At 55.2% G+C, this 11,672-nt stretch overlaps 1 protein-coding gene across 1 annotated transcript; it reads right to left on the reverse strand.

The window, feature by feature from the left end:
- Positions 1–552: 552 nt before the first annotated feature.
- On the reverse strand, positions 553–5,572 carry Ccdc124 (coiled-coil domain containing 124). The gene is made up of 5 exons (XM_021219486.1): positions 5,531–5,572; positions 2,227–2,396; positions 1,280–1,454; positions 1,065–1,179; positions 553–972 (listed from the first exon to the last, which is right to left on the reverse strand). Exons 2-5 carry the CDS (start codon positions 2,383–2,385, stop codon positions 768–770), a joined length of 654 nt encoding a protein of 217 aa, XP_021075145.1. The 5' UTR covers positions 2,386–2,396; positions 5,531–5,572; the 3' UTR covers positions 553–767.
- Positions 5,573–11,672: the final 6,100 nt, after the last annotated feature.

Genomic DNA, 11,672 nt, shown 5'->3' on the forward strand with positions numbered 1-11,672 from the left:
GACAGGGTTTCTCTGTGTAGTCCTGGCTGTCCTGGAACTCACTTTGTAGACCAGGCTGGCCTCGAACTCAGAAATCCGCCTGCCTCTGCCTCCCAAGTGTTGGGATTAAAGGTGTGTGCCAGCACTGCCTGGCACCAGGCATTTTCAGATGAGGACATGGCCAGGGTGCAAGCCAGCCTTCCTCATAATGGCATGCAGTCAGAGCTGCCCACAGGCTTGTGGGTCTCTGTTCAGCCCCCTCTAGGCTCTTCTGTATTAATGCTGCTAGAAAAAGCAGTTCTGGGTTCAAAGCCTATACTCTTCTCCATTATGGCCAATGATCTCCACCAGCCAGCCTCAGCCAGCCCCGCACACTTGTGTTCCGTGTGTCAGCCTGGAGAAAACTGCCTTACACCTCAGGCTCAGGGTGGGCACAGCCTGCAGATCCGCCGCTGCCATGTGACTTCAAGCCTCTCCAATCACCTTGCCCTATCCAGGGGGCCTGCAAGTCTGGACCAGTGGCTCCAGCCCCTCCTGTCAGCTGTGGGACCCACCACACATACAGACATGGGCCTCAGCCTCGCCACAGCCTTTATTGGGCGGGTACTCCACTGGGCTCTGCAGGGCACACGGGGGCTAGGATGTCACAGCGGGGACCCTCTAGGTTGTTGAGGGCGACCTATGGCGCAGCTGGGAGACTCCCAGGCCCGGAACTCTATGAATCCCTGGTCAGGCCTGGCTGGAGGGGGATGAGCTGACTCAGACAAGCTGGACTCAGCCTGGTTCTGTCACTTGGGCGCATTAAAGGGCAGGGCGCGCTGGTTCATTGGGTTGTCAGGGGAACGCAACCACTCCTTCTTCAGCAGCTGCTTCAGTTGCGACAGTCGCATGTTGGGGTTCTCCTGCTTCAACCGTGGCAGCTGCACCTCCTCAAACGCGGTAAAGGCCGCCCGCATCCGGCGCTCAGGATGCCGGTCAGCTTCTTCAGCCACACTGCAATTCATGGAGTCAGGACCCGGGCCTAGGCCCCGCCCCCAACAAACTGCCCTCTTCAGGGCCCCGCCCATACTCCCTGCCCCGCCCACCTGAGCACTGCGATGGCGTCTTCCACAGTGCGCGCCTCCACGCTGCCGTCTTCCTGCAAGCGCCGGTTAAGGTTCTCCTCCAGTGGCAGCTCCAGGTGGCTCTTAGCCTTTTCCACTGTGGGTGACAGGGACAGGATATGAGAAGGAGGCGTTGGGCGAAGCCCCGGGGGTGGAGTGGGGGTGGCGGGGGGTTGCCCCGGGCCACATGCACACACCTGGCTCCGCCCGCTGCTCTCTGCGCAGCGTGTCCTCGATCTGCGCGCGTGTGACCTTGGCGGGCGCCACACGTGGGGCCTTGCCGCCTTTGAGCCGCGAGTCCTCCTCCTCCAGCAGGCGCTGCGTCTCCTTCTTGCGCTCCAGCTGCTCCAGGCGTCGCTTCTCCTTCTCCTCCTGCAGGAGTAATGGGAAGGCTATGTAGACAGAAACTGCCTGGGTGCCCAGGGAGGTACCCAAGAGGGCGCTGCCCCCTCCTTCCCGATCCCTCCAGGGAACCCTTGTACAATAGGACCAGGACAGCTAAAGCGTGTCACAAGGGTATTTCCATGTGCCTTTGCCCCCAAGGCGGGGAGGAATGCCTGTCTGGGGTCAAAAAAATCAAAGGTATTTGAAGGCAGCATCTTCCTGAGGCTCCTTTGCCTCAGCCCTGTCTCGCTACAGGGCCTTTGCACAGCAGCCTGCCCTCTGGAATTCCTCCACTGGCTCTGAACATCCCACTCCCATTCTTCCGGGGACAGAGGGTCAGGGCGGGTCGTGCACCACGACAGCCCATCCCCCAAAGAAGGTCGTCAGTACTGAGTGAGACACAGAATTCTGGTCATGGTGCGAACCTGAGGCAGGAGGAGAGGCTGAGCCCAGGTGTTCCAGGCCAGCCTGGGTGACAGAGACCAAACGATGACCAAAGGCCCGGCCAGCAGGGCGAGGCCCGCTGAGGCGACAGGGTCTCTGTTGCCACCTAGTGGGCAGTCACGTCAGCACCAGGCCCGAACCACTCCAAGTACCAAGTAGGCACCAGGGGCTGGCTGAAGACAGGCCTCGGTCAGGAACGAGTGATGACAGTTAAGGTCGGAGACAGACACAGACCCACTTCAGCTAGCTTCTGCGTATGCATCCCTCCATGGCTCCCTCGAGCCACCTTTCCACACCGAAGCCCCACGCCGCCCACCTTGCGTTGCTCCTTCCGCATCACGTGTTTGTCCTCATCCTTCCAGTAAGCATCTTCCAGCTCCTTCTGTTTCTTGGCATCAGCGGCCGCCTTGGCTTCAGCCCTCCGTGCTCGGGCAGCTGCCGACTTGCTGTTCTCGCCCTGGAACTTCTTGGGCATCCCTCAGCAGGCTGCACGAAGGACACCGTGGAGGGGTTGGACCGTGGCTAGGGCCCACCCCTCTCCACGACTTTATAGACCGCATGCAAAGCCATTTTTTATGTAAAATAATATTTTTTTTTTAAAAAAAGATCTCACTATGTAGACCGGGTTGGCCTGACATGATCCTGTCTGACCCTTGGACGCTATTGGGATAGCAAGGAGCGGCGAGTCCCTCAAGTCAGCAACTCCTCTCATTTTATTAACATATATAACAACTCTGTACCCACAAAGTGTAGGCAGGGTCTCCACTGGGAGGAGGGAGCTCCACCTGAAGTCCCTCACCAGAGGATTCTAGACAGGGGCTCTAGCCTGAGCCACGCCCCCAGCCCCTCCCCAGGGATTCTAGGAAGGGGCTCTACTGTTGTCTCTTCTGAGGCGTTTGAAACGATTTTCTTTCTTTCTTTTTTTTTCCTTTTTCTTTTTTTTCCCTCCTCAAGACGGTTTCTCTTTGTAGCCCTGGCTGTACTGGAACTCACTCTGTAGACCAGGCTGGCCTNNANCTCAGAAATCCGCCTGCCTCTGCCTCCCAAATGCTGGGATTAAAGGTGTGTGCCACCACTGCCTGGCGAAACAATTTTTCCAAAAAGATTTATTTAGCCGGGCGTGGTGGCACACACCTTTAATCCCAGCACTTGGGAGGCAGAGGCAGGCGGATTTCTGAGTTCAAGGCCAGCCTGGTCTACAGAGTGAGTCCCAGTACAGCCAGGGCTATACAGAGAAACCCTGTCTTGAAGAACCAAAAAAAAAAAAAAAAAAATTATATATTTAATGTATGTGAGTACACTGTGGCTCTTTTCAGACACACCAGAAGAGGGCACAGGGTGCCATTACAGATGGTTATGAGCCACCATGTGGTTGCTAAGAACTGAACTCAGGACCTTGTGCTCTTAACCACTGAGCCACCTCTCCAGACTACTGAAATAATTTTTTAAAACTATAATTACAGTGTTGTGCAAAGACCACTACTGCGTACTCCAGAAGACTCCAATCCTATCAGCTGCCACTTCCATTCCTTGCTCCAGCCCTGCCCCTGGAGGTAGTTCCTGTTAACAGATTATTCACCATGTGGAATTCTTTCTGGCTGCTGCCACTCAGCACTGGGTTTTGTGTTGTGTCTGAGCCTCTGGTGGCATCGCTTTTACAAGTCACCGTGTAGTGGAATCCTGCAAGGCAGGCGATGCCCATTGCTGTTGGGGTGTCCTACTGTGTAGATGGGGGACACTCTGTGGCCTGTGAGCCTACACTGGACCCCACCAGATGAAAGAAGGCACAGCCAGTGTCTGGAAGAGACACTGTAGTAGACTGACTCCACGGGGGCCCCCAGAACCTCAGCTGTGGGGTGCTCAGTCATGCCCAGGTAAGCGGACAAGCTGAGGAGTCTGGCCTCCAGGTGAGGGGGAGCACCCCTGTTCCTGTCAGGTGGGGTGGGGTGTCCCTGGGAGGCTGAGGCACGAGGATCAGCAGTTTTAGGCCATCTCAGCTACACAAAGAAACAACCACCCCCAACATGCACCGGCCAAGGCCTGCAGCACACCGGGCTCAGACTTCCCCACCTAGTGCTTCACCTAGCACCTCCTCCAGCCCAGGGCTTCAGAATGAGGGAGACAGTTCAGAGTGGCCTGGGACCACCAGGGCATTCCCACCCTCAAGCCCTCTGTTCCCCCTACAGGAGACCCCGTGCATGCAGAGACATGTATCCTATCAGGAGAGACTCCCACAGACAGCTCCTATCTGGCTTACAAAGTCCCATTCCGCTCCTGTGGGCACAGCTGGATGTGAACACCACGTGGGCAGGGGTCCTGAGAGCTGGCTATGAGGCGAGTTCATGAAGGGTGAGGGGCCCTGACCTGGCGCCTAAGCACTGTCCGGCCTCCAATGGGCCACCAGACAGACAAAGCGCAAGGAGGACCATGGCAGCCTGGGTCCCTGTGGTCAAGGCACTCCTGTCTGCCTCAGTTTTCTCATAGGGACGCTGTGGATTCTGACCCCACATCATGGGGTAAACACCCTAGCTGGACCCCAAACAGTCCCTGACTCCCAGGCTCCTCACTGGGTCTTCCCTGTGACAGCCACACCTGCCTCCGCTTGAGCCTTCGAACACAGCAACCAGCCCTGCCCCCAGGACCTTCACACCCGGCCTTTTTTTCCATCCTCCTGCCTCAACAGGATGACAGGTGTGCAGCATTATGCTAGGCTCCTGTTTCTCTTCTAACCCAGGGAACTCCTGTTGAAACTTCAGGGCTAGGCTGGGCGTGGTGGCCATGCCTCTAGTCCCAGCAGAGATAGGTGGATACCTCTGAGCTCCAGGCCAGCCTAGGCTACACTGAGCATCCATCCCTCAAGAAACAAACCAGTTCAGGTGTAGCACCACGGAGAATGCCCACAACGAGCTCTCTGACTTTCCCAGACCGGAAAGTTCTCTTTAAGGCATTTGGTGGTGGCGTTGTGTGTGGGTGTGGGATGGGTATCCGGAGTCATTTTTATCCAGACAGAGCCCCGGTATCTTGCCCAGGCTGGCCTGGAACTCAGAATCCTCCTGACTGAATGTCTACTGTATACATGTCATTTAACAAACCATCGTCGCCAGCAGGTCGGGGGCATTAAGGAGTCTGCCAGCACGGACAGCAAAGGACCCTCCTCGCCAGGGACCTGATCAGATCCGCACCGCCACCTCAGTTTCAGGACCGACCTAGGGTCCGAGGCCGGGCATCGTGGGCCCACGCCTGTGAGTCCAGCACTTGGCAATGCTGAAGCAGGAGAACTACACCGAGTTCGAGGCAGCCTGGACTACAAAATGAACTCAGGAGTCTAAATCATCCCCTTCGAAAAGCGCCTCCGTGGTTCCCCAGGACGGCCAGGCTGCGCGGCAGGAGGAAAGTGACGGAAAACTCCTCCTCCTCCTCCAGGAAGCCTTCCCGGCTCGACCAGGGCCGGGAACTGGCCGAACTCCCCGCGAGCTTCTGCGCCTGCGCGCTGGGAGCACCCCACCGCCGGGCACCCCATCTCCGGTTCCGCCTTCCCGCCGACAGGACCCCCCAGGCCGAGCCGCGCCCGCCCAGCGTGCCCCGCAGCCCGGCTCCGCCCGCGCCACAGCCGTTCCTACCTCTTCCCCCGGCACCGGCTCGGTCGCGTGTCGATGACGTCGCCGCGCCTGCGCACTCAGCTTTCGGCGGCGCTCTACCCATGACGTTCTCGGATGCCGCCAGCTTGGTAGAGGCTGTACTAGTTTTTCCCGGAGCCAAAATACTACGCCGGTGCTGCCAGCTCCCCTTCTTTCCAAGGAAATGCTTTTGAGGATAACACGTTGTCGGCTCATTTCAGACACCGGGGAACAGACACGGAAGATAAACGCACACTCCGTCGCGGTGACCTCACCAAGAGGGCCGCTGCCCGGAGACAAGATGGCGAGGCCGGCCTCAGCCCGATGCGCGGCGGCCGGGACACGGTGGCCGTGCCGCCAGGGGGCGTCCGTGGCCCACCCTGGGGACGGGCCTGGCTGCTCCAGCTCAGGGCAAAGTCAGAAGACATCCTTTGCCTTGTCTGAGTCGGGGAACTGAGGGTCAGACGGAGTAGAATTGGAATTGACTAAATGCAGCCGACGTGGCCGTCACGGTGTCGTTCATTCCAGCGCTGTGGGGCCCGAAGCAGAAGGACTGACGGCAGGCCTGGCCTCAATGTGACACTGTCTCATCGAACATAACTGAATTGCTAAATAAGTCACAAGCCGGCGCGTGGTGGCGCACGCCTTTAATCCCAGCGCTTGGGAGGCAGAGGCAGGCAGGTTTCTGAGTTCGAGGCCAGCCTGGTCTACAGAGTGGGTTCCAGGACAGCCAGGGCTACACAGAGAAACCCCAGCGGCTCAGCGTCCGCTGCTGCCCGCGTCAGCCCCCGCCTTGTTGCTGAAGCCGACTGCCACCGTGTAATCCTTGGTTTTTCTTTTCTCCTCCCTCCCCCAGTTCCTTTTTGATGCTTCTGTTGCTTCATTGGCGATTAAATTTATCTTAGTCTGTAATACTTAAGATGCTGTGCATCTCCGACAGTTACTGCCACTTCGGGTCATCCTTGGAGTTTCTGGGTGTCAGACCCCTGAGGAGGAACAAGTCGAATCATTCCTCCCAGTGGCACCTTCAGCATCTCTGCTGGGACCTGAGTCACCCCAGGGATCTCTCCTGCTCTAACATCTGCCATGGCTCCCCATTGCTTGCCGATCTTCCCGTTTCCCCAACCCCAGCCTCCTTCCCAAACTTGTCAGGCCTGGTCCTGCCTGATTCTGCTTTCCCTGCGATGTGATGTTGGGAACAGGGAACCTGAAGGCATTAGGGTGCTGCTTGGCGTCTGGAAACGGGGGTCACAGGATGGGGAGGGGCTGAGCCCATCTTCCTCACACCAAAGGCAGATCCTCTCTTTACTCACAGCGAGGCTGGGGACCGGCGCACAGCTCCTGGCTGTCCCCCTAAGCCGGAGGAGCTACCGACTCTTCCAGGGAAATTGGATGCTCAGTGCGCATGTGACTAAGCACGAAGGTTCAACAATGCGAGTGAGAGGCCCACTGGCGAGGATTTTCAGGGAAGAGTCTTGCTTTGATAAAAGACATTTACTTTTTTTTCCCCAAAATTCCATTTTACTTAAGGTGTGCATGTGTGTGTTGGTGTGCATGTGCCTGTGTGTGTGCAGCTGTGTGTATGCACGTGCATGTGAGTGCCTGTGTGTGCATACATGTGAGTGTGTGTGTGTGTGTGTACGTCTGAGTGTCACCTCCCAGCCTAGGTGCAGGTGTTGAGCTCTGAAAACTCCTTGGTTGTCGCCTACTCCCCCAGCTGCAGATCGGGATGTGACAAGGCAGAAGCATGAGCTGCTGAGGCTCGCACAGGAACCTGCCCTCCTAGAAATGGGGTCCTTGGAGATGCCCAGGAAATTGCAGCTTTCCAGCGAGGGAGAGCGGGTCCCTGGGTGAAGGGTTCCTCTCTCATCTTAGGTTCCCACCATTCACACCCCTGTCTGACTCAGGTATGGGGGTGCACAGACCAGGACGGTACCTCTCATGAAGACTCTAACCTCAGGTTGGTTTCTTTCTTTCTTTCTTTCTTTCTTTCTTTCTTTCTTTCTTTTTTTTGAAAGGCTCTCTGTCTAGCCTTTGCTAGCCTTGGAACTCACAGAGATCCACCTGCCTCTGCTGGGACAGGCAGGTGTGTGCCACCACACCTGGCTTTGCTGGTTAGAGAGAGAGTGCAATGTAGCCATGAATGACCCTGAACTGGTCCCCTTGCCTCATTGTCCCAGGCACTGGGGTGGCCAGCATGGCCCTGTAGGAAAGAAAGCAGAAGGTGCAGTTCGAGGAGTCTATTAATGTGAGAGGGAACGCAGGGCAGGAAAGATGGCTCTGCGGGAAGAGGCACTGCCCCATTTCCACCCCAACAGCAGCCGGAGCTGGCTCCCCGTCCGTGTGGTGGGCTTTGAGAAGCACAGAAGGGAAAGCACACAACTCTCTCGGCGTGGTGTTTCAGTTTGTGAACTGCATTGTTGGCTTTCCCAGGCATTTCGGAGGCGATCAGCCTCTGCAGTGTCTGCAGGGACCCCAGAGAGGCCTTCTGTCGTGCCCAGCACACAGCACTTCTTCTGTTGGGACAAATAGGTTCCAATTGTATGAGGTTCACAGGAAAAAATTTAGCTGAACAGTACCTGGTGTGGTAGCACTGGGGGGGGGGCGCTGAGGCAGGAGAATATCATGAGTATGAGACTAGCCTGGGCTACAAAGTAAGATGTATCTTTTTTTTAAAAAAAAAAGATTTATTTATTATATGTAAGTACACTGTACCTGTTTTCAGACACTCCAGAAGAGGGCGCCGGATCTATTTACAGATGGTTGTGAGCCACCATGTGGTTTCTGGGAATTGAACTCAGGACCTCTGGAAGAGCAGTCAGTGCTCTTAACCACTGAGCCATCTCTACAGCCCAGGATGTATCTTTTAAAAGCAGGTCCTGGGACTAAGTTATTAGAGTGCTTGTAGCTCAGTTGGTAGAGAGCTTGCGGCTCAGTGGGTAGAGTTCTTTTGTGGACAAAGCCCATAAGCTGGACATGGTGGCATCTGCCTGTCACCAGGACACAGGAGTCTCAGGATAGGAAAAGTTCAAATGAGTTTGAAGCCAGCTACAGGAAACCCTGAATCAAAAAATCAGCCAAACAATCAAACAAACAAAACCCAGAAAGCTGGGCACGTGGTAGGTAGCCCACACCTTTGATCCCAGCACTAGGCAGGCAGAGACAGGAGGATCTCTGTGAGTTCTGGGTTAGTCAAGGCTATATAGAGAGACCTTGTTTAAACAAACAAACAGAAAACTGTGGGGGGGGAAAAAGAACTAGGAAAAATGCTGTCTGCTTCCCTGAGTGCCAGAGGAAGGCTTGTCTCCGAGAGGCGACAGCCTGTAGGCACCTTTAGAGAAATGCAAACATTTGTTCCTGATAGCCCATCCTCTGGTGTTTGTTATTAAACTTATCCATTTTATCTGAGTGGCAAAGTTCACAGGTGACATTGGTTCGGCACGATAAGTCTGCAGGTTGTTCGGAGACAGAAATTCTTGGAGTAGCCAGTTGTTGGTGGTGCTGAAACAGATCTCCAACAGTCCCAACAGACTGGCCTAAGCGATTCACCCTCCTCAGCCTCCTAACTGGCATACCCTGATACGCTGGGGATGGAAGTGAGGGCTTCATGCACGCGAGGCAAGTTCTTCTATATCACTGAGCCACAAGTACTTTTAACAACTGAGCAACCACAGTATTCTTTGTTTGTTTGTTTTTTTCGAGACAGGGTTTCTCTGTGTAGTCCTGGCTGTCCTGGAACTCACTCTGTAGACCAGGCTGGCCTCGAACTCAGAAATCTGCCTGCCTCTGCCTCCCAAGTGCTGGGATTAAAGGCGTGCACCACCACTGCCCGGCAACAAGCGCTCTAACAAGTGTGCTATAAGCACTGTGTCAACTGAGCCAGCAGCTGAGCTGCTGCCCAGCCAGTACTACTTCCTGTGACGTAGTTTTCCCTGCGACGATTAGTCTGTCCTCAACCCCTGCTGTCGCATCTGCTCATGTAGAGGATGACAGAAGTAGGATAATACTCAACTCAGAATCAGTCAGTGACCACATCACCTCAAAAATTAGGGCTTGGAAGAGGAGACCACGGCCTTAGTACCCCAGTTTTAAGCTGTCTTCTCTGACACAGCACCTTGGAAAACACCTTGAAGAACTTCCTATTTGCTCCTCCCAAAAGGTACATTTTTCACACAGTTGCTTGCGAAATTCGTCTACTCAGAATCAAGCCTAATCTTTTGGACATGATATACTTCTGAGGCCACGCACCTCAGTCAGCAAGCCCAGCCATCCACAGGCAGAGCAAACTGTGTTATCTTCACAGTCAGTGGGGCCCAGACTCTCCTGGGAGGCGCAGGGGCGTGGCTCTAGTGGAGCCCCTGGCTAGAATTCCTCCAGCAAGGGGCTGGGGGCGTGGCTCGGGGTGGAGCTCCCGCCTGGATCCTCAGTGAGGGGCTGGAGCCTGTTCTTAGCTCTGTCCCAGGCAGTGGCCATAGAAAAACAAAGCTTGTATGTGAGAAGAGAATGGTGTCAGTTTAGTTAAAATGAATCCAAATATCTAAACAAGTCTCAGGTCACTCAGTTAAGGGCAGGAGATTCTATGTGTTTTTGTCACCAAGCCAGCACCACTACACCAGAGGAATCTCCTGGGAGCAGAGTTGGCCTTCCAGGGCCTTCTGCTGCTGTGAGACCCAGGGCCAACTCACAGGTCTGTGAGTGGGTTTGGATCCCATTGGGCCGGGGTGCAGAAGAAGCTGCTTCCGGTTTTTTCTTTGGCCTGCAACCCAGGCCAGTCTGAAACTCGTGGCCTCCACTTGTGCATTGTGATTGGCTGCACAAAGCCTGGCCTGGGTTTTAGTTTTGTTGTTTTCTATTACGTCTCTAAGTTACTTGTTTCTTCATTCTGTGTGCGTGTGCGAAGCCCCTAGGACGGCCTTGGGTGTTTTCCTTGCTGCTCTCTGCCTTCTTTTTCTGAGACAGGTTCTCTCACCAAACCTGGAAGTCACCAATGTGGCCAGCCAGCGAGTCCTAGGGGCCCCTTGTCACTACATGCTCAGTGCTGGAATGACAGCAGTCTGGTGTACTTTGTCTTTTAGGTTTTTGGCTTTTTGTTTCTGGTTTTTCGAGACAGGGTTTCTCTGTGTAGCCCTGGCTGTCCTGGAACTCGCTCTGTAGACCAGGCTGGCCTCAAACTCAGAAATCCGCCTGCCTCTGCCCCCAAGTGCTGGGATTAAAGGCATGTGCCACCATGCCTGGCTGCCTTTTAGGTTTGCGTGTGTGTTACTGTTCCACCTGCTTGTCTGTCGGCACTATATGCATTCAGTGCTCCCAGAGGTGGTGGGTCCTCTGCAAGAGCAGCCGGGACTCTTAGCTGTTGAGCCAGCTCTCTAACTCCCATGTCTGGTTTATTTGATAAAAATTATGTGAGTGAGACTTCAGTCTACTGGCCCTTGGTTTCTTATCCTCTAAGGGACCCCTACCTCTGTCAAGTCGTAGAATATTCCAACACCAAACTGTTGTCAGCCACTCGGGCTGCCCGTCAAGCCCTCGATGCCACCCCAAGTCACCCTGATCCCTGGCCTGTTCTGAACCTTTCAATCAATGGAGTCACTTGCTCTGGGAACGTCTGTTCCTGCACTGTCACAGAGGGACTTGTATGTCAGTCTCCTCCCTGCAGATTCCTGGCCTCTGTCCTAACACCGTGCCTTGTGCTGGTCCCCAGCCCCCCCCCCAAGGACTCCAGGCCACTGTGGTCCCACATCCTCATCTGCCCCTAGGGCCTGCACAGCTGTAGCCCTGCCCCAGCCCTCTCTTTCCCTTCAGCTGCCCTGGCCATGACTCACCTGCAGGCATCTTGTCTCAAAACAAATGTTTGAGAAAGGACCAAATCCGGCAACCGCAGGAGCCCTGTTCAGAGGTGGGCTGGGCAGGCATGAAGCCCAGCGTGACAAGGCCCCTGGGGACACAAAGCAGAGGCCAAGGGCCTGTTTGCTTTCTGGGGTTGACCCCTCTCCTCCTCTCCTGCGGCAATCTGTTGCACTGGATAATGTGGGCTGTGCTGATATGTGGTCAAGCAGCAGACTCAGACATCAAACAACCGCCCTGTGGGGTCTGCTCTTGTGACATGCACTGCTTCAGGAGAAAAAAAAAAAAAAAAAAAAAAAAA

Source organism: Mus pahari, chromosome 19 (genome assembly GCF_900095145.1).
Source record: "Mus pahari chromosome 19, PAHARI_EIJ_v1.1, whole genome shotgun sequence".
NCBI classification, from domain to species: Eukaryota; Metazoa; Chordata; class Mammalia; order Rodentia; family Muridae; genus Mus; species Mus pahari.

What these genes read in the sequence shown, in the direction of transcription:
- Ccdc124 (XM_021219486.1), bottom strand. Translation starts at nt 2,385, where the DNA reads ATGCCCAAGAAGTTCCAGGGCGAGAACAGCAAGTCGGCAGCTGCCCGA. An exon ending in TGCGGAAGGAGCAACGCAAG is followed by an intron (nt 1,455 to 2,226) that starts GTGGGCGGCGTG and finishes TTACTCCTGCAG; the next exon opens with GAGGAGAAGGAGAAGCGACG. An exon ending in GACGCCATCGCAGTGCTCAG is followed by an intron (nt 973 to 1,064) that starts GTGGGCGGGGCA and finishes CATGAATTGCAG; the next exon opens with TGTGGCTGAAGAAGCTGACC.